General features: G+C 37.2%; 1 protein-coding gene across 1 annotated transcript in view; it reads left to right on the plus strand.

Moving 5' to 3' along the window:
- Lar (tyrosine-protein phosphatase Lar) overlaps nt 1-23,092 on the plus strand; it is a 44,401-nt gene that overhangs the window by 14,391 nt on the left and 6,918 nt on the right. Inside the window, exons 2-9 of the mRNA XM_018545347.1 lie at nt 5,457-5,567; nt 7,259-7,534; nt 8,101-8,385; nt 10,158-10,181; nt 10,881-10,981; nt 11,069-11,398; nt 11,963-12,113; nt 13,297-13,593. Of these exons, the coding sequence (XP_018400849.1) occupies nt 5,457-5,567; nt 7,259-7,534; nt 8,101-8,385; nt 10,158-10,181; nt 10,881-10,981; nt 11,069-11,398; nt 11,963-12,113; nt 13,297-13,593 (1,575 nt within the window). The remainder of the gene's footprint in view (nt 1-5,456; nt 5,568-7,258; nt 7,535-8,100; nt 8,386-10,157; nt 10,182-10,880; nt 10,982-11,068; nt 11,399-11,962; nt 12,114-13,296; nt 13,594-23,092) is intronic.

Raw genomic sequence — 23,092 nt, forward strand, 5'->3', positions numbered from 1 at the left:
ACATTTTTAAATTGATTTTAAAAAAGTAACGGAAAAGTAACGAAAAGTTATTTTTCAAGTAACGGTAACTGTAACGAGTTACTTTTAAAAAGCGATAACTGTAACTGTAACTAGTTACATTTTTTACTCGGTAACGAGTAACTGTAACTAGTTATTTTTAAAAAGTAACTTTCCATTCCCTGAATAGAAGTTATATGAAATCTACCTAATGATAATAAGAATTTGACTTTGAGTTGAGTTTCTAGGGTCATACGTGGAATTTAAAGGGTTAAAAGATAGAAACTTTTTTTTAAAGAACCCATGCCAGATTTCCAATCAAAATGCTATCATGCATCAAATGTTCATATGATTTCTGCAGTCGATCTCTTTGTTAAGGTTGTTTTTTCGAATGTTATCATTAGTCTTTTTGCTTTTCCTTTTCTTCTCTTCGCTCTTATTTTGGTTTCTGAAATGAAACGAAAACCGCGATTTATGTTTTATTAGCCAATCTTATTAGCGAGACCTTAAACGCATACTGTATATAACGCATCCAGAGAGATTCTATGTTTCTTTCTCACAATTAAAAAGCAGGAAAGTTGAATCCTTTCAATAGCTCACTTATCTCGAATCTTTATCTACGCTATTGATGACATATTTTTCAATAAAGCCGATTTTTTTCTCGTCAAAAATCTTGCTTTATATACCAAAGTACGTGAAAGTCGTTAATTGTCATGGACTGAGAATATCGATCGACCTCGCGAGGTCGTGATATTCACCTATTATTTTTATTCAGCTACGTATCTCGTTGCACATCCCGTGGATGTAAAAACAAAATGTACCAGCAACAACTATTTAATAAAAGCAAGACATTATACCGTCGCCGAAATAAAACATGGAAATAGAAGCAGTTTTCGTAATTTTATATACGCGAGATACGATATTAAAAATTGCGCTTGAATCGATCCATTTCTTGTGTTCCTTGTGCGTCATAAAATACAGCACAAACTTAGACATTTGCACATGTACGAGTATATGTAATGTATCGATCTTTGATAAAAGAATAATATTAAAATTTTCTCAAAATTCAAATTTTATTTTAACAATGGTATATTTGTGTTTGATTTGCGATAAAAAAATGACAGCTCATATTTATATATTAATAATATGAGCTGTTATTTTTTGATCGCAAATTAAATTTGAAAAAAGCAATGTATTTGAGTTACATGCACGATTACAAATTCACATGATATACGTTTGAAATTATTTCAAAAAAGTAACAGTAAAAGATGTCTAATATGCATAAATTTGTTATATATCTAGAGAAAATAAAAACAATTTTCAGAAAATATAAAAATAATTTTTACCACTAAAAGATCTCAGGAAGATAGGAATACATCATATTATCTATTTTACTATTTTCATTTCTATTCTATTTAAAATGTTCCAGACTTTGACCCGGCGATCAATACGGTAAACTGGGATTATGAAAAGTTAAACAGGGTATTATGTCGGTGGCTTTTAACGTAAATGTCTCTTCATGTTCTCTGGCATAATATATACCGATCATATTAAAAGCAATTCGCGCGTGTGTTGATTATTTAAAATTTATAAGAAACAGCCCGCATGATATACCCGCATTCATTTTGAATCAAGTAGTTCGAGATCTAATTGTTTATTATCGCTGGTAACACGTTCTTCTTCACAGCCTTATAAATATTTTAAACGGCTATTACGCCATAGAAATATTACCGTTAAGCCAATGGTAATTCAAGCGTTTACCTATTAATTCTGTATTATTTTTTACGTTTTACATATATACACAATAAAACAAGAGGATATGACACCCTGACCAAACAATATGGAACATTAAAACAACTATTATTAAAACCTGTAAAATGAAGAAAAAAATGTTAATTATTTTTAATATTATATATAATATGCTTGAAGAAACGTCTCGTTAAAATGTAATTCGACTATATGCGCGCGCGATAGTATAAGTAAGTTAAAAATATTATATTAAATTACGATAAATAGTAAACGATTAAAATTACTATAAAAAATAAAAACTTTACTTTTGTAAAATAATTTACAATCACACATACACACACACACACACACACACACACACACACACCAATTTAAAGAAATTGCGAATAGTTAAATATCTCAGCAAAGGCTCAAAATATTATGAAATTATATATTTGCTGGATTGGAAAATATATTCTAATTTGCGTGGAAGTTTGTCAGGGAGTTTAGAGATGTTTGATGTTAATCTTCCACGAGCAATATTAGACTTTAAAGATATAGTTAATTTGTTAATTGTGTGAGTTATATATATATATGTATATACATCTAATATAATACATAAATTTAAATCTGTAAAAAATAAGTAAAATAAAATTTTAATCCAACTTTTATGTGTAATCACACTTTTATGTGTGTGATACTAAAAAAAACTTGTTAAAACTTTCACAAGTATGTAAGAATTTTTTCAGATTTTTATACAGTCCGGAACAATGTAAAAATCTGTATCGAAGTTTAGTATAAAGATTGCAGACGAAGAGTGAAAATTTTACATTATCGACAAAAGGTTAAGTTAAAGTAAAAATTAATTAGAGAAGATAAAAACGTCGATTAAAAATGATATAGTAGTTCAATAAATTCCAAGTGCATATTCTGAATCTGAAAAATGATATACCTTTAAATTAAAAAGTTGTAAAAAGAATCTAGAAGTCGATATGTTTGTTCTTTATACACACGTATTTGCTGTTCGCACGAAGGGAAATTTTCCGGATGGCGGATAGATAACGTGTTAGGCTATACTCTTTGCCAAGTATAACTTTTTCGCGTCGGTGCGCTAACAATGCGCACGTGATTCCATCGGGATAACAATACGACCTCGCGGCGTTCCTTCCTGGTCGGCTTACGGGAAATTGTAGATGAGGCACGATTACGTATTCCGATCGTACGCGATATCAGTCCGCCTCACTTCTCACTCGTGATGGAGTGTTTTCTACCCTCGACCCTTACTCTCTCTTCCGTTTCTTTCCCGTCTATCTACCAAATACTTTACCGAATTCTATCCTAGGCGAGTTCTTTCCTTACCAGGGCTATCTCGATAAATCGTAGTGCCTGGTGCAAAGTTAAAACGCTCTCACAGTCTATTTCTATTACATATATATAAAATAATAAAATAAATTTTACGTTATTCTGTTATATGTACATAAAATTAATTTTACGTTAGATTTAGATATTCTAATTATACAATGAATATTGTATATGTACATTTTTCTATAAATTAGACTACAACGACCACACAAAACTATTTTTTTAATTTTGTCAAGTGATTGGTATGAATTAATAAAATCAAATTTCATTTAAAAAAATTAAGATAAAAGGTTTAAAATAAATAGAGATAGATGGAGAGGAAAGTTCAACGTTTTCTTACCTACAATTTAGAATCTCGTAGTACCAATTGTACGGATTATACAATTGTCCACAAAATTTTGTTTCAGATTCAAATGACACGTTGCTATAGTGGAAGATTAAGATACCAAGTATATAACTTATTGAGATAGCTATAACAATTAAGATTTTGAATTAAAAGTGAGAAACAATCTTTCCAAAATTCTAATTACGCAATTGCCCGTCTTTCCTCCACGATCCAAGTCACGATTGCAATGCGCTGAAAACCGCTACGTATGGCACGTGAATCTACTCGGACGGATAACGAATTCCGAAATCGGCAGCCGGCGAAAATTCGGCAGTCTGCGAAATTAACAGCCGCGCCAGGTCACGCCGATAATTGCGGGTTCCGTTTTAACCCGGGGGCCACAATAACCAAACGGAGCCCTTTAACAGTTCGCGCACATGTTTCATTCGTTCGTTCACTCGCAAGAGAAACAACGCACCGGTCCTCGCATGATATTTGTCTTCCGAAGGAAAAATATTCCATATAGTTTACTGTGAGTTTCAAAGTAAACCAATCCATCCATTCGTGTATAGTCGCATTTTCATCTCAATATAACTTGACGCGATTCGCATACGACCCTCAGACAAAATAAACCGCAATCAGTGTTTCATTTTCACAATAGGCATTATCATGCGACTACCAACTATACATGCGGTTACATCAGAAACATTGCTCGAAATCAATCGTCTTTTGTAATCACTCTAAAATATCTGTAGTCACTTAAAACGTTTATTCGATTTATTTGTGGAAGGGGTAGAAGAAAATAATTTGCTACCGCATATTGTCTCTCTGATTACAGAAATGAGTGGTTATTTAACAAGAAAAGAAAAAATATTATGCAATCGTAGCGTCACGATGTCCTTCACAATTTATTTATTCACTGGGCGTTTATCTTGCCTACGATCATCCTCTAATTATAACTGCCATCGTCGATAAAACGTTAGAAATATTGAAAGCGAACAGTCGACCCCAGCGGCAGTCCCCCGTTCTCGATTCTCGTTATTCGCCAGTATGTTTATTTTACGAATGGGTAGAGCGGTTCTTTCATTGGTGGAGGTCACGGGGAGGGTTTGAATTATACCGGGCCGGTAGTGACGTCGGCAAAGATAATCACATGCCTCGCAACGGTCAGTTCATCATCGCGGTATCACGGGGTCTAACTGATACATCGTGGAATGGAACCCCCGCACGAACCTGAGAGCCGGACGCAGAAAACGGAATGTACGAGTCAGGATGGAAAAAGGAGGGGAAGGGTGAGAGAGAAAAGGGCGACACGAAAAGGTTGACCTTTTTCCAACCCTACCGAGCTCAACCTACGTCTCTCCAGAACGTGGTAGGAACTCTATTAGCAGTGGAAAAATGAACTAAAAGACGCGACGAGCGGCAGAGAATATAGACGTCCACTCAAACGTGGTTCCGTCGAGCTCGTTACCGCATATACATTACCATACTTTTAAATTTAATTGCACATAACGGAGATTGCTCAGAACTAAAAAATATTTCGACATCCATTCTCATATTACGAGTATTTCTGATCTGGTTGTACTAATTAAAAATATTAAGAATGTCATTATTTTACAAAACCAATAATTATAACAATAATAGTAATATGTATTAAGTTCTTTTCTTTTTCATCTATAACTATGATTTGTTGTACAAAGCAGCCAACCTAATGGGTGATTTTATTAACAATTTTACTTTCAGCGACTATCTATGTATAGAATTAGAAAAAGTGAAAAAACCCATAATTCTTTTATTTAGTTTATGAACTGAAAAAATTTTTAATTTATTAGATACTATTGTTTACAATGTAAACAATGGTAATTAACGTAATAAAGTTCAATATGTATTTGTAACTATACAAATATCCAGATATAACGTCACGAGAAATATAAGGGATAACTTTGTTTATATCGAGCTTGCGCATATAAAAGTGCTATTGTAATCGATAATATTGATGAGAATACATTTTTAATAGAATATTCTGCGCTTTTGTGTATTTTAGGTGCCTTGCAGATCACCGAATCCGACGTAAGCGATCAAGGAAAATACGAATGCGTTGCTAACAATTCCGTAGGTACAGAGTACTCCAAGTCAACTACGTTATACGTAAAAGGTAATTTAACATATTTACTAATGCTTGCATGCAAATACTGTAATGCAGATTAAATTAATTAATTTTCAAGCGCATTTCGTAATTATAATTAATATAATTTTTCATTATCTTTGTGTTAAAGAGAGACGCGTTTTTTTTTTAGCAATATTCCTACATTGTAGCTTACAAGATACAATGTTATAAATAAGAAAAAGAAAAAATATTCTAATGGAAATCAGTGGATTTGAAACCGTAAAAAGATGTTGTCATTCAAATAATGAACGTAGCGAACGAATGAGCTCGTCGTAAAGTCACGCCAATGCCATAAACGTAGACATTTTCCTGTTTGTAATTAAAATTAATACAACGCAATTAGAACGTAATTAAACTAAACGGGCGGCACAAAGGGCTCGCGCGACTCACGTAGCGTGTGTTACGCGCCGAGACTTTCCCTTACTTGCGTTCTTGCCACGATCTCGAATCCCGATGGTTTTTGTTTAATCACCTCTATTTACAAAATCTGCGCAACGGCTTTGCAAAATAATCGTTCAGAGTTTTGTGCTTCGCGAATTTTCACTGGGTACAGTTAATTTTCCATTGTAAAACGTGCGCACGTAATTATTCTCTAATTGGATGCACCGTTACACGTATTTGCATTTCGATTTAATATGTTACTCGTAAATAAATAAATAATTACATGCTCAATAAAATTAATAATCAATATATGCATACTTATATGCTGCGAATGATTATGCATATAATTTAAAGACATTACACCATTTTCTTACTTTATATAACAGTGATATAACTAAAAGAATTTAAGTTTAAAAATCCTATTTTTTAACTTAACAGAAAATTACTGGATAATTAAATAATATCGGCAAAAAGAATATGCTTTTAAAAACAAATGTCATTTTTATATTTTTGTTGCATAAATCTTAAAAAAATAGTCTTTCTGAATTATAATGATTTTGATGTTCTACAAAATTATAACAAATCCAGAATAATGTATGCAAAATGACATAATTCGAACCAACAGTTTATATTTATTTTTGGTAACTAAAATGACTAAATTTAAGATTAAACAATTTCTCCTTCAAACTTTCATCACCAAAATTATCTTTATTCTAAAAATTAAGATCTTCTCTGTAGAAGATTTTTCTTTTTACTATTATTTACAAAAACGACATAACTGAAAATGTATTATTTTTGTAGAAGATATAATACAGCTTCTTTGAAAATCTTAAGAACAATACAAATTTAATTTGACAGACTGCGAAATTAAATTGATAATTAAGTAATCTTTGTTTTTAACCGATTTGTGTGATAGAAAATTTTATATTTTTTAGTTATGTCACTTTTCTAGTAAGGGAGCAATATTATGTACAAGCTTTAACTTTTTGCATCTTTTTTACTGACAAGAGAAATGTACTTGTTTTTCAATTAAAAAATTTAATAAATTTGATTGATAACTTTTTAACTATAAACGATTAAGCATTTAGAAGTTTTCATGAATTACTTAAAAACTTCACGAACAAAGAGAAATATTGGCTGTTGTATATTGTTTTGGTATATATAATAATAATTCTTATATTAATGCAAGATAAATCTAAATTTTCGAAAAAATTGAAAAATTGAAAGATTTTTTATTTAATAAAATTTAGTGGACTAACGAACAAAGTATTCATCCTAACAATTGTACTGTGCTTCAGTACGTCGTGTTTCACCAAGCTTCTCGATTCCTCCACCAACGGTGAGCGAGGTGATGTTAGGCGGTTCACTGAATCTCACCTGTGTCGCCGTGGGTGCGCCCATGCCCTACGTCAAATGGAGAAAGGACCCAGCAACTGATTTAACGCCAGAAGACAACCTGCCAGTTGGCAAAAATGTTCTGATGCTTACTGACATCAAAGAATCCGCCAATTACACGTGTACGGCCGCTAGCGATCTCGGTGTAATTGACGCAACCACAATGGTGAAAGTTCAATGTTCGTATCAAGTTTTCTTACTTAGGATAATCATAATCGGTTGTTATATTTAAGATCGTACTTAAATATAGTTTTAACGTGTCATAAGCCAATCACAGGATTGTATTATCTTAATATCTTAAGGCGGTCTTAAAATAAGAACAGAGTATGAACTTTTCTTAAAGTTACTTCTTATTGTTAGAATTATATAGATAGACTTTTTATAGATCGCTTTTTCTGGCTCACGGATTAAGTGATGCAAACCGATTAATTGCGTGTTGCATTCACTACATAAAATAATCAAGTCACTAATTTAAACTTTGAACTATGGTAGCAACAATCGTTATCATAAGCCGAGAAGCAATTTACTTCTAAAGACTATTTGAAAAAGGGTCTTCATAAACATTTTTACTATTACATCATAGTTAATAAATTTAGTGTTTATATTTTTTAAAAAGTTCTCAAATATTGTGACGATTTTACACTCACTTTAGGCGCTTGAATAAATGATTTCATTCAATGTGACTCAGACGCAATATTTATAAATGGTAGAGAGGTGAAGCTGTAATAATCCCACCCTCCCACAGCTCTTCCCGGTCCACCGGAGAACGTTCAAGTGTCCGACATCACTGCGACGTCGGTGAAGCTGAGCTGGTCCTACAAAGGACCGGATGAGCTGCAGTATTACGTAATTCAGCATAAACCGAAGCACGTGAACCAGGCATATGCCGAGATATCTGGTATCACGACGATGTACTACCATGTTAGGAGTCTCAGCCCGTATACGGAGTACGAGCTCTACGTTATAGCCGTGAACAGCATCGGGCGTGGTCCCCCAAGTGCCCCGGTGATAGTCACCACTGGTGAAACAAGTCAGTACTATATAGCATTCTATACTATCGCATTTATTTGTCTCTAATCATTTTTATGCTTCTAACAAAACTAGAAACGATCATTTCCCTTTTTGTAATATATAGTTTACGCTCACGGTTGCCCCCTTTCCGGTTTTAGGCTGGAGACTCTAGCTTTTTGAACGAATCTATAGTTCTTCGGTAAATAGAAAAATTTCCAACTTATCGCTCAAAATTTGGATAACCTTTTTTTCAAGTGTTGATTTTTCTTCGATTTCGAAAATCTCCGGCAGAAATTAGTCTGATGACATTTTGTGGTCAATGATCCTTGGCAAAATTGTATGGTCTCTAGCAAGAGAATTGTCGATTTTCAGAGGAAGTTTTCACTATAATTCGAAGATGACAACCATAAATCACATCATGTTTCTAATCCTGTAACATTTATTAATTAAAAAATTGAAAATTTTTAAACAAGTCGCTGTTTATGTATATCTAACAGTAGATCGGCAAACTAACATCTACGAATATATCATAAAATTGCTTGTTAATTAAAAAAAGATTTTCCCCTAATTCGCTGCTTTCATGCCAAATTAACAAATGAGGGAAAATATCGTTTCTACAGAAATGTTTCTTATTTTATCAGCATTTTTTTTTCTTGTAACTTCGACTTTATTATTCGATCAAGTTTTACAAATAAAAGTAACAACATCTATTAAATCAATCATCTTTAACGTACACAGAAATTAGATTGGGCGTCTGATATCATCGACCGCTACGATAAATTAAACCCACTCATAAATCAACTCACATTTCATTTCTGCGCTTTGCAATGAATATACGTGCGACTCGCAGTAAAGTCCGCCGGTTAAAACGCGAATGCACTTCGAACCCGACGATCCTTTTTTTCATGTATCCATATTCGAATCGAAGGACAGTAACGTAAGGTGTAGTGGAGGAACGGCACTACTTCGACATGAGCGTGAATTTTTTGCACGTAGATAGAATTTTTGTACACACCAGAGAAAGAGGAGCGAATTTTTACGCACATTTTTTGAGGGAAATTCTGTATTTTTTCCATGCTGTCCGCCGTGGACGCACGATTTGATCCATGTAAGTGACAAGAAAATTTTTTCACCTATCACCCTCTTCCCCAACTGCTCTTTGTTGCACCAGTGTATTAGTGTTTTTGCGGGGCCGTTCCACAGCGTTTCGTCGCGCTTCGACGTCTCATGTCATTTGTGTATTTTTACTATATCTCCAGCCTTTGTATCCTCTATAACCTCTCACTACCTTTTCCTCTCTCTCTCTCTCTCTCTCTCTCTTTCTCTCTCTCTCTCTCTCTCTCTCTTTCTCTCTCCCCCTCCCTCCCCCTATCTCTCTTCTATCTCTCTCTGTCTCGAATATACGTCTCCGTCTCCTTGTTTCTTTTTTGCAAAAGAGGGGAGAAACGCGAGAAACGAGTACGCGGGGAAGACAGCACACGAAATTGCACCTTTCCTAACAGAATAGTAGCACACTTCTCACCTCGTGAAAATACGAAAGAGACACGTACTGCTCTCGCAATTCGTATTTTCACTTCGCATTATTACCCATTTATGGCCTGTATTCATAGTCGGTTTTTATATTTCGTTTATAGATCGTCTTCAGTACAGTCTTAAGATGTCATAAACCAATCATAAAGCTGTATTAACGTCTCAAGACATTACTTAAGACAACCTTGAAATAAGAATCGATTATGAATATCGGCCTATATATGAAGAATTGATAATAATCGTCTTGACTTTTTTTAATAGCGGAATCAACAAATGGAGGTGCCAGTAAGTCAAATTATATACTAAGAGTGCCGTAGTGGTACACGCCGATTTCTTTGCTTATTCCTATGTAGTTTTTCATTTTGGTTTCTTCTCATTTCGTTACTTTGTGCATACACAACTGTTATTTTCGTTGACACGCATACGTGCATACTTTGTCACTTTTAATATACATCGTTACGTGCACATCTGCATCTGGGAAAAAACGATTATGCACGAAGCATCTAAAAATTGAGTTATCAATACAGATCGGAAAACAATTTCGTTGAAATCAGAATAATTACCATGTAGGATACTCAAACTGATTGCTCAAAACTTTTTGCAATATCATACTTGAGATTTCTACGTAATTATTTTGATCCAAGAAAATTATTTTTAGATCTGTAATTTTAAGGTATTTCAGCAAAACCGTTCTTTCTGTGTATACACATTTTATTTAATTGCGTCCAGTATGAATTTTTGAAAGTGTATTAATTTATTACCGTAGTGTCATAGTGACGAAAAATAGAATTTCATTCTTCTTTTCCCTATATTTATATCGCACCTAGCTTCTTACAGTTTGTCTTTTAAAGGGTTTTTTTTAGAGGATTTCTTATCGTTTGACTAACTGACGTGTACTACCCTTCCACGGTTTCGTGTGTATTTTGATTGCTTTTCGTCTGGTCTCCCTAATAACACTAAAAACCCGGTTAATCTCTTTTTTAGAACCCGGTACAGCGCCGCGGAAAGTTCAGGTACGACCGTTGAGCTCCAGCACGATGGTCATACAGTGGGATGAACCGGAAACTCCGAACGGTCAAGTGACGGTCGGTGTCTTTTCCGAAATTATCTTTCAACTTTTCCAATTTTTGCGACGATTATCGCTAACGAGCGTGCGATATGCCTCTTCGTAGGGATACAAAGTGTACTACACCACGGACTCGAATCAACCTATGGCGTCGTGGCAGTACCAAATGGTAGATAACAGTCAGTTGACGACCATCTCGGAGCTGACGCCGCACACGATTTATACTATAAGAGTCCAGGCGCTGACGAGCGTCGGTCCTGGACCTCTTAGTCTGCCGGTGCAAATCAAAACACAACAAGGGGTACCGAGTCAACCCGAAATGCTGACAGCGGTCGACATCGGGGAGACCAAAGTAACGCTCCAGTGGAGCAAGCCCGCTCATAGCGCTGAGAATATTCTCAGCTATGAGCTGTATTGGAATGACACTTACGCAAAGGTAGACAGTTATACAATTTTTAAATAAAAGACTCCTTGCTAATTATATGGGAAATTAGATCCTGGTGAAAAATGAGTTACTTTTCACATATAAATTAGCCTATAATAAACAAAAGATGTCATAGACTGACATAAAGATCGTAGCATAAAAAAATGTCCATTATTGAGTCTTATGTTTATGACATCTTTTATATTTGCCACATTATGAGTTATATGTGAAAACTAACTAAACTAAAAATTTAATCAGAATTCAATTTTCTATATGTAATTAGTGCAAGTTTCTTTCTTCTTTTTTTGCTGCTTTTACCGATAGAGTGCGTCGTACAATCTATTTTGCGGTTACGTATCACGCATTCTACTTTAATTCTAATAATATTCTTTATCTTCTCCTAATATCCATATTAATTGGATATTAAAGAGAATGAAAGAATTTTTTAATCGTTCGGAATAGAATAGATTGAAATTCGGAAGATAAAACAATTTTAGAGTTTTTAAAAAAGAGCGGTTTTAAAAGCGATGATTAATCTACTCAATCTAACGCATTCGGCATATCTGCTCGAATCAGGAGAGGCATCATCGCAGGATACCGGTTACCGAGAACTATACTTTAACCGGCTTATATCCGAACACCTTGTACTACGTATGGCTGGCCGCGAGGAGTCAAAGAGGAGAGGGTGCCACGACGATACCGTATCCGGTTCGCACCAAACAGTACGGTAAGCAGAACGCGCACGAATACATACAAAATCGACTGAGTTCATGCAGCGAGGAGTGCCAAACGCATGCTGATACGCGATTATCACGAGGTCGCAAGACGGTCGACTAGCCGATATTCCATACATGGTGATCTCGGGTAGGACGCACCTGAGTCCTTTGGATCCTCGTGCATGATCGCGCATCGCGATGGCACAGCAGGTAGGAGGTGCTGTAGCGCTAGACGCTCCTGCAAGTAGCGTAAGCCATCGAGCACAACACCTTGGAAAGAGCCTTTGAAAAAAGAAAGCGAAGACCTTTCGTCTTCGAGAACGCGTTTAATAATGAAGTAAAAAGGAAAAGAGAGCGTATAAAAAGAAAGGGAAAAACAGAAAAATAGAGAATAACGTTGAAACAAGTGAAGTGTGGGAGAGTGAGAATGACTGCATGCGTTGCAAATAAGAAAGCCGTTTTTGGATGCCACTTTATATATATATCTATATATATACGTACATATCATACATATAAATTGCACTAAGCACTGCATTGATATATGTGTGCATTTTGGGCACCTCTTTTCATTCTCAATAACATGATTGATTTATCGTCCGTTCAGTTTTTCGTTGTCTCGTTCCCTTGCAATTATATAAACGTGTAATTTGTTAACTCTGCGGATTGTACGCCTGAGTTAACACGAGCCGCTCCGGGAGAACTGTCTCTAATCACATCTTTTTTCGACTGTTCAAGGGTCAATTCATGATTTTTTACCTTGAATATTTTACACCTCTCTGAACCTTGACCAAACATACCGTTTTGTTGGTATCCCTCGGCAGTCACCGTCGACTGTGCGCTCGTCTCAGCGTTGAGAAAACGTCAAATCGAGAAATACGAGAACTCATTTGCTCGTCGCGTGGCGTACTAATCGATTTATCATCCGCTCATCTATTATAATTACAATTATTGTTTTAAAATAGAAAGTATTTAAACTTATGAAATTTTGTAAAAAAAATTTAATTTTCATTCATTGATAATTATCCAATTACAATAATCACGCTCCACGACGATAATCAATGAACTTGGGCAAACGCAATCTTTCGTATTCTCACCTTTGACCTCAAGCTAGAAGCCAGTACGATCGGCCGGTAATTACCGATTATGATCCCCGATTTTGTTTTTCTTCCCCTCCTATAACTGAGTGTTGTACAGTCCCCGGGGCTCCGCCTCGCAATGTAACCGGCAAGGCGATCAGCCCAACTTCTATATTGGTATCGTGGGAACCACCGGCTGCTGAACGCTCCAACGGGAGGATCACCTACTACAGGCTGCAAGTCGTCGAGAGCGGTCGCTCCGACTCCGAAGCGAGGAATATCAAACTGAATGACACGCGTTTCGTGTTGGACGAGCTCAAAAAGTGGACTGAGTATCGGATCTGGGTATTGGCCGGGACCAGAGTAGGTGACGGGCCTCCGAGTTATCCTATCTCGGTCAGAACTCACGAGGACGGTATGTATCACAGACACTGACTGAAAGTCTTTCTGTTTATCTCAGGCACGCGAGGAGTAACGTGTAAAATCCGTGGTGACGCACAGCGCGAGAGGGTGAATACTATGTTCTTCAGTAACTATCGCAATATACTAATTGACAGAAAAATAAAAAGAGAGAGAGAGAAAGAGAGAGAGCGATATGATCTCGATGTTTATATTATAGAAGAAACATGTAAATGATCGTAATCGCGACAGAAACCTCAACGCCGCGGTCGCTACGAATTTCACACGCTAAGCTTCGTGAGGAAGAAATACTATACTGGGATGAAGTAATTAACGCGCCTCATCCGAGAGCCAAAAATATAAAAGCCCGCCAAAAGTCAGTCCGGTTATATTCTCGCGCGGTTCCAGTGCGGGTTGCGACGACACGCCGCGTATTATTCTTGATCCGGTGAATGCATTACGTAATAATATACATTACTGTATACTTTCGATTTCAGATTACGCTAACGTCACTTCATCACCTGTCTCTCTTCCCGAACTCTCAAATAACCAGATACTCTCTCTCTCCTTTATCACGATTTTCTGTTCTGTGTCCTCTATGTCTACGTATATCTTTTCTCTCCAGTGACTCTACACTCATATTATATTACATTATGTTTATGTTATTACATTCTATTAAATTACATTACATACAATATATTATACTCTGTATTATATTATATATATATGAGCTTTCCTCTTCTCTCACGCCGTTCTTGTGTTACAGTTATAGTTTCGAGAAACGAACTATCGAATCGCCCATCGTGACGAGAGAGAAAAAGAGGACAGACACGGCCCTTTTTTCCGGTCGGGTTACCTTTTTTTTTGCGCGAACAAAAGTTTTGAGCGCGCACGACTTTTTGTATTTTTCGTGCCTCTCCGATCACGCTACTCCGATCGCTTTCCTGTCGTTCTTTTCGTAACCTCCTTCACTCTTCCGATTTTTAAAAAAAAAAAACAGCATCCACGCGAAACACGAAACGATGATGGCCCTACTTTTTTGGCTGGCGAGATTTTATATTTTTGGATTTTTTGCGACAATAAAATCTCCAACGACTTATTCTAGCTTTCCTGAAATCTCCCAAAACGTCCCTATCTCCTAATCCTCTCTTTTAGTGTGCCCACAATCATTTTTTCCAGGTACACGCAGCCACGGATTTTTCAGAAGCTGATAATCAATTTTTGAGCTCAGCTATTAAAAGATGAAAGAAAAAGAAAGAAACAAATTTTCTTACCGTTTTTTACAGGGCCTAATCGCAACTCTCTCTCTTTGTTCGTTGCCGTTGGTTTTTTTCACCCCTTCCCCAGCCCCACTTTTAAAACTTGGATATCTATTTTGACACGCTAATTAATATCTAATTATACTCACTCAAGTGTTTTTGTCTTTCCTTAAAGCATTTGCAGGAGGATGATCCAGGTTTTGAACAGCTAGTTTTTAAGATTTATTCACATTATCGTAATATATCAATATTATCTAATAATATGTACTCATTACACTCAGTGTTCTTTCTGGTGGTTACCGTGGTTACGTCAGTAAAGATGTTTCGTTTCTCTCCTTTAGTTTATTAATTCACTCTTGCCACGTGTTATGAAGATAGAAGTCAGGCTGGCTGCTTCGCGTGCCATTATTTCCGACGTTTTTTTCTTTTTTTTTTTGTACCGCCACTAACTGCATAGGCCACATGAAACATGTAAATAACACTAACGAACGAAATTAAATAACAACTTTGTTACACGTGCAACAATCAGACGAAAATAATGGCAACGCGAGGGACAGCTTGCGAGTGAAGCGCTTACGTATATATATATATAAAACTCTAGCGAATGTTATCTCACACACAAGAATATATATATATGAGACGCACTTTTTCACTATATATATATATATTACACATATATATATTTCTATATCTCTGATATATAAGGCTCTTCTGTCTTTAGTTGAGATTTAGTTCTACCTATCGTTTGCACATGTTTAGAGCATGCCTTCGTTTGTTTAAAGATTCCTCAATTCCTACGATCCCGAAAATGCAACCCCTCGAACTCGTCCCATCTGAAGAAAAGGAAGGAAACCTGGAAAACCCTACCCCCTCCGTCTCCAACCCCCAAAATCCGCTGAACTATGTCGAGTCTGCGAACATCATTTCCCGATGCAAATACGTTCATATTATACCATCTATATCCTATGAATGGCATGCCGATGCATGAGACAGTTTTGCTTTCTGTTACTTCCTATCCTTATCCCAGCCGAGCGGTATCCCCCAAGGTACCGATCGATCCCGCATGTCGAACGTTTTTGGTCCCCCTTGTTGCCGAATAACGTCCAACATGATCCCTCTCTCTTTCATAACAAACGAATTCGGCACCGAGGGAAAAAATTGTTTGCACGATATTTATACACTAGTCGTTGAAAAAATAAATCTCTACACGGTCGTTAGCCACGATATTTCCCCGGGAAATCATTTAATCGTAACGATAACTTCTCTCGGTGCACGGAGAAGGGGGGCGGTGCGGTACGACCGCGATCGTTAAAAGTTTTACAGTGAGTAAGTAGAAACAACGAATCGCGATTGAAAAAAAATAATCAAACGGGAGAGTTAGAGAGAATTACAAAAAAAAAAAACAAAATTGTCCAGTAGACTCGAAGAAAGAGAAACGTAAGGCAAGGAAAAGATGGAAGTGATACAACTACTACTCTATTTATCTCTAACGGGCTATGAAGACATTCGCGTTGCGACACGTCGAGAACATCATTTGTCGAAGAGGTATTATGTCGCCATGATTGTTGAATGAAAAGTCGTACCGACGCGTCCGTAATGATCTTCCCGTATGCCTTTCACCATTCACCACCACGAAACGCTCTCTCCCTCCACGCCCGGATCCTCTTTCGTTTCTCTACCCTCCTGCCTGCATTCCCATTTCTACGATTCCCCCGGTCCTGGCATTATCCCGTTCACGGAGCAACTGATCCGGTGCCCGTTTACCCTCCCGAAGCAGACTCGGCAGAGCGAAGCGAAACGATAAAAAGCACTGCTGAAAGCACCCTGCCGTGTAAGCTCGCACATTGTCAAGCACAAAGATTCACCGTCACGTGTATAGCATATATATCTATATATCTTCTTACGCATACGTTTACTATTATTACTGACTGTCATCGTTCACTATTTACCGAGAGATATTACATTGCTGCTACATAGTATTATATATAAAATGTCACGCCGTATATACGTATGTGTGCACGGGCACCTTGCAAAAATCACGTAAACACGCGCCGGCACCGTGTGTGTTTCACATTTACTTACTTCTCGCACCCACCACGCACGCATACACGCACACCCGCGGAACCTCGCGGTGCCCACGCGCGAACGTACACGCAAGTGCGTGCGTCGCGCGGTGCTGGCCGCCGTCGTTGGTCGGTATCTGTTATAGTTGGTTTTTATATTTAAGATCGTCTTAAGTACAGTCTTAAAATGTCAAACTAGTCACATCACAGGACCGTATTAGCGTATTTTAAAACGTTATTTAAGGTGGTCTTCAAAGTAAGAACAGACTATGAATACCGGCCGAAATGTCATAAACCAATCACAGGTCGATAATCATTGTTTATTCTTATATTTAACTCACATTCTACAATAAACCGTAAGAAATTACCAGTCATAATCGAATGTGAGAAGAATCGACTATAATTGGTCAAGACTTAAAAAGCTTAGGTAACGGCTTATTGTAGAACACCCATAAGACTGCCTTAAATCTAGTCTTAAGATACCGTAAATCAATCGCAAAGAGTCGTTATCTTAAAAGACGTTATTCAAGATGTTCTTGTAATAAAGAATGTTTGACGAATACTACAACCACATTGGGTTGTAGTACAGCATCGAGAGACGTTACTTTAAGACAATCTTAAAATAAGAACGGATAATGAATACCGGCTGTATGTCTTGTATCTTTGCTCCTTGTGCACCGATTCTCAAGAGCACAAGCACCCGCTTTCACAAATAATTCGGCTGCGAGATAGCACGTAGCATTCACGTAGGACACGTGCGCGGGCGTGTGCGATTTGGATATGCGTATACGTAGAAGCGTTAACGCTCACATGCTGCGTGAGAGAGCACCGTGCACAGCAGCGGCTATACACGTCCGAATAAATATTGTTATAGACGATGCAATATCGTGCCGCCGAGCACCAGCACTGAAAGCACCCTCGAAAAGCACCCCCACTGTCGACTGTCGTGCAACCTGAAGCTCCTTCCTGAGGCGGTCTCGAAATGGTGCGGTGCAAAAGCCATAATAATAACCGAAATGGTAACGATGGATGGATTGTTATTGCGAACGACGTGGTTCGTTTTTGCTGCGAGAAAAGTGCGATTTAATAATATTCGTGAAATTATATTATATCGGCTATTAATCTGTGAAATCAGCGAGCAAACAGATGATCCGCATAAACCGATTGTTAAAAGTTTCTCTAAAGGAAATGTGAAATTATTTTAAAGATCGGTTAAGGCGGATGTGGTGTTTTTAATGTTTTTATCGAAAATTTCGCAAGGATAGCAGAAATTCATAACCGATATCATGTATAATATCACGATAGAAAATTACAATAGATTATTATTGATTCGCGTTACATTTTTTCGAGGCCGCGACAGGAAGGTGCGCGCGTGAATGCGTGAGTGATTGTGTAAAAGGATACCGGATGGAAGAAGGACGACACGCGTAAGAAAGCGTACGCGAAAAGTAATGAAAAAAAAAAAAAAATCAGGGAAGTGATCAGCGACAAAGGAAAACGGTATACAATAAAAAAAAAATCGAGAGAGTTCGCGCGATATTTTTCTCTGCGCCCAAACGTTCCCGACGAAGAACAGAGTCGGATAATTTGTATCGAGAAAGAGAAAAAAAAGAAACGTTCGCGAAGCGTTTTCTTGGAAAACATTTGAATACCAATATTCATCAGATCTATTTCTAGTTATAGTCTTATTTATACATGTTCATCAGTCACAATTTTCCTGGATTCGACGAGTAGATCATTTTCAACGTCGACTTCGCCTCCGCCGGAAACGATCGATGAGTTTTAATATTCGCGTCAACGGGAAAGAGCATCTCTTTTTTTTTTTTTTTTTTTTTTTTTGAAGTATAGCACGCACAAGAAATGGAAATGTGAAGCGCACGCTCCAAAGTGGAACTCTCAACTTCTGCTCGTGCGTAAAGTATCCGGCGTGGATGAAGTACGCTCTCTGTCCATAAAAAAGAAAGAAACTTACCGTATGCTGCCTGACCGGACGGAAACGGAAATTCTGGACATACGTAGACTGCGAGCATCAGGTCCCATTAATTTTCATACGTAATCACTCGACGGTCATTTTCTACATTACGTATATATCTTCGCTCTCTGCATGCGAGACTCTGATCCGTTTTTAACTTCTGTGTCTCTATAAGTGAAACATATAGTACTCTATTATTCAGATATTCGATATGTACGAAATATTCTGTTTTAAATGCCATATATATATAGCATCTTTTTCTATATATTCTACTTTTTATCTCGAGAAACACGCACACGTTTTTTTTACATGGGTATATCTAGAGAAGGTATATAATTTTACATTGTATATGTAAATGTGATTTATTTCCTTTTATATCTCTGAATTTCTAATCAGCGGTTGAAGCAACGCTCTTTTTGTAGGCGTAATGTTTAAAGTCTTAAGAGCTTCGGCTGCCCGTTTAATTGTTCCTGATTGTTTCCTCCAATTTTTTACTCACGTAAACTATATTATTGTTATGTCCCAATAAAACGCATGATTTATAACAGTTCGTTTCCTTTAGCTCGATCCAGCTAGTTCCGCCAATTTGAATTAGACATTTTAGATGTCATCGACAGTTTCGATCACACTCGATCATCGACAGGTACGCGAGCACGATTCGTTAATCAAATAAACGGCTACCTCTACCACCGCATCTCGGCAACGGCTGTCGAAACGTATTTACGCGCGCGTTTTACGCGGTATTTTGTGATTTTTGCGTGGATGAATGCGCGGGTGGATGTTGACATTGAGAGAAAGAGAAAGAAGAGAGAAAAAGAAGAAAAAAAAAAGAGAGATGAGAAGGGGAGACGAATAGCGGAGTACTTTTTATGGTATATCCTAAATGGGAGAGTGGTCTTCCTGTCTACCTCTCTCTCTTTCTCTCTATTTCTTTCTCCCGGTTTCTCTCTCGCTTTCTCTTTCTCCAATTTACCCTGTCTCCCCTTTGCTGAAGCGACACATTTTTTGATCGAGCTGCTGTTTTTTGCGGGTGACTTTTTGGAGTTGCAAAAAAAAAAAAAGAAAGTGAAACAATTTTTCCTCAGAAGACACTCCACCCCAACGACATGTATCCCGATCTTATATCGTGAATTTTTTGACTACATCGTAAAAATATCACGAAAGAAATCGCGAGTTTTTCTCATGACTGCCCATTTCTCTAAAATACCGTAGTGATAACCGACGAAACCTTTTCACTCGTTTGATACAATCCTAGAAACCGTCCACCTTATTCTTTCTTATGGTTTCTCCTATCTATAGCTTTCTTTTCGTAGGCATTTTATCATAGGTCTTCCCTTTGATGTCTCGTGTCGGGGGAAGAAGGAAGGGGGAGGATTCGAAATTCCGACGCTCTGAGATATTATTGTCACCTGTGATTTCGGGCAAATTTCAAGAAACACGTGAGAAATTCGGCTCTTTTGTGTCCCGCCCCCGACACGAGGCAGGTGAACACATTGAGCCTTTAGTTATTTCATATTTGGAGTAGTGATTGCGCATGCCAAAAAAAAATATTCTCACGTCTCCCGCCTCTCTGCGACCAACTGCAACTGAGGGCCAAGCGATCATTCATTTTTTTTTTTGGTCTATGTAACGATCGATTGGAATCATGAATCTTGTTGCCATCGACATTCGTTAGCAGTTGCGAAATAAGCAGTGTGATTGTCAATCGAGCGCATGAGGTCGGTGCGAAAGAGCCAAATTGAGCGAATGCGAACGCGTGTCTGTTTCGAGAAGATATAAGGATAACGAGATCTCTGTCTATATATATATTTTTTTTGTCGTAAAATCGAGAATATAGTTATTATATAGAGAGGGTCAATTTTGATGATAATCAGTAGTATGCTACCCATTGATATGCCTTAAAAATTAATTAAATTACACTATAATTCTATTTTCAATGTACGTGCGAAGTTGACACGAATTTTTACGAGTTTTTTTTCCCACTTTTTTGGCGACTTTTGGGGCGCAGCTGAAAAAAGTGAGTATCCCTTAGCTCGTCTCGAGTTGTGCCATGACATTTTTCTATACCGTCTGTTTTTATTTAATTTTTCCTTTTTGTCATCGTTTTTTGCATATGTATAACACTCTCATTTCGTTGTCTGTCAAGAGAGTTCAATCTCAAAGTGTCGTCCTACAGTTATTTTGTCTTTCCTTATTTTTTTTTGCTGCAGCCAATGAATATATTATAATATAATCTTAAGGAACATATATATATTACATACATTATAACGCTGCGACTGCGCGCGCTCGCTACCCTTGTTTTTTGCGCTACATAGCGAAGTTGTAAGTGTGATCTTGATCTTACTTGACTGTGTATACATGCGAGAGCTAGAAGCAGAGCGAGCACGCGATCTACCAATTGCTTCTCATCAAATTCGCACTACGACGATTCAGTTTCTGCGTCGGAATTTTCTGTATGTACTTTCGTTGCGGCGCAAGTTTCGTTTTTTGCGAATCCCTCCGCCGTAGAGCTGCTGTTACTGTTACTATCGTACGGAAGTAGGTATTAGGCAGTGCTGATTTTTTTTTATCTGGATTTTTATTTTTCTCGCCACGTTTACGTTTCCCATTTCTCTCTCACAATGCGCCAATTAGCCGTTTAGTGAATACGACAAATACTGGACCGTCCATGGAAGTTATCTCGTCTCGTGGAACATCGACGCGACGTCCTGGCATCGCGACGTAAATTGGCCCCCTGACGCTCAATATTATTGTTATACAATTCCATACGTTTCAGCAATATTGCAGCAACGTTGCAACATTCCATCAATGTTACAGTAACATTACAACGTCGCATCAATGTTGCTAGAAAATTCTGTACTCACTTCTTTTAAAGGAATGAGATTTTATTCCTTTGGAGTGAATCTCATTCTGAGAAAAATGAAATCTTACTTAAAAAAAAAAAGAATAGTGAAAAAAATCTACCGTTCTTATTCAAGAGTACAAATATTTTCATTCTTTTTCATTCAATAGTATTTTCACTCTTTTGGAATGAGATTTTACTCCAAAATATATACAGAGTGTACTGTACAGGATTGTTTTGTACAACTATTGATGCCCTCTTTAAACAATTCAAAACTGTCTGGAAACTCAATATAGCCTTTAGATTATTGATTGTGCGATATCGAATATTGTTCAATAATATTGATCATCTATGCGGGCTTTAAAAGTCATGGAGTTTTTAACGCGACTAGTACACCGTGTGGTAATCTCGACTTTCTAACTTCGACAGTTGTGTGCGGTGGCCGTGGTTGTAAATAAACGTAAATAAGCAATGTCTGTATATTTACCGCCACTCTGCCTCGCATTCATTCGAGGAGCAAGATCCCGCGTCGTCATCGCTACCAGTAACTTTCGTCCCTCGGCGAGCGTACTCGTTGCCCTCGCAACCCCTTCGCGAAAACTCGCGTGCAACTAACTATCTACTTAGTCTCTCAAGTCATGGACTCTCCAATATTGCTGCTATGTATCGTGTCCAACGTTACCGCGTACCTTTCCGTATGACGTGTCTATATACGCGCGCTTGTATATGCAAAGTCGAACTGAATGCGCGCGGATTTAAAGAAAAAAGAAAAGAACTTGACGAAAAGAGAAATAAAAAAAAAAAAGAGAAAAAAGCATTATTGGTATTCAAATGGAGGATTGTAATCGTATCAGGGGCGTAGAGCATGGGGTACAACGTGCCTCGTAATATTGTTTGTACGTCGTTTTGTCCGTGTGTGATTGGCGGCATGTAATTACCTTCTCCACTATTTTCTTCGTCTTCTTGTTCTTCTTTTTATCTTACCATCTCTCTTTCGTTCGCGACTTTATGTTACTTATGATTTCTCTCTGCAACCGCTCGCAATCGCTGGTACTTTCGTTTCTTTTTTCGATTATATCTTACTGCTACCTCGTTCTAGCTGTTATCCACTTTTTTTTTCTCGTTTATAGCGACGAATTGGACGACGAATGGACGGTCGCGAAATGTAGAGAAAATGTTTTTACATTGTATAAAGACTGATTATACTTCTCGCTTTTCTTCCCTTAAATACATTTTATCGTACGACAAAAGTATAATAATTTGTGCCGCTACCGACATATTATTGCTTATTGCTTCTCACATTGTTCTTTGGCTTCTAGAATGTAAATAATGACGTAATAATCTTCCGGCAGAGACAAGACAGACTGTGACTTACATAC

This window comes from Cyphomyrmex costatus, unplaced genomic scaffold (genome assembly GCF_001594065.2).
Source record: "Cyphomyrmex costatus isolate MS0001 unplaced genomic scaffold, Ccosl1.0 scaffold498, whole genome shotgun sequence".
Taxonomy (NCBI): Eukaryota; Metazoa; Arthropoda; class Insecta; order Hymenoptera; family Formicidae; genus Cyphomyrmex; species Cyphomyrmex costatus.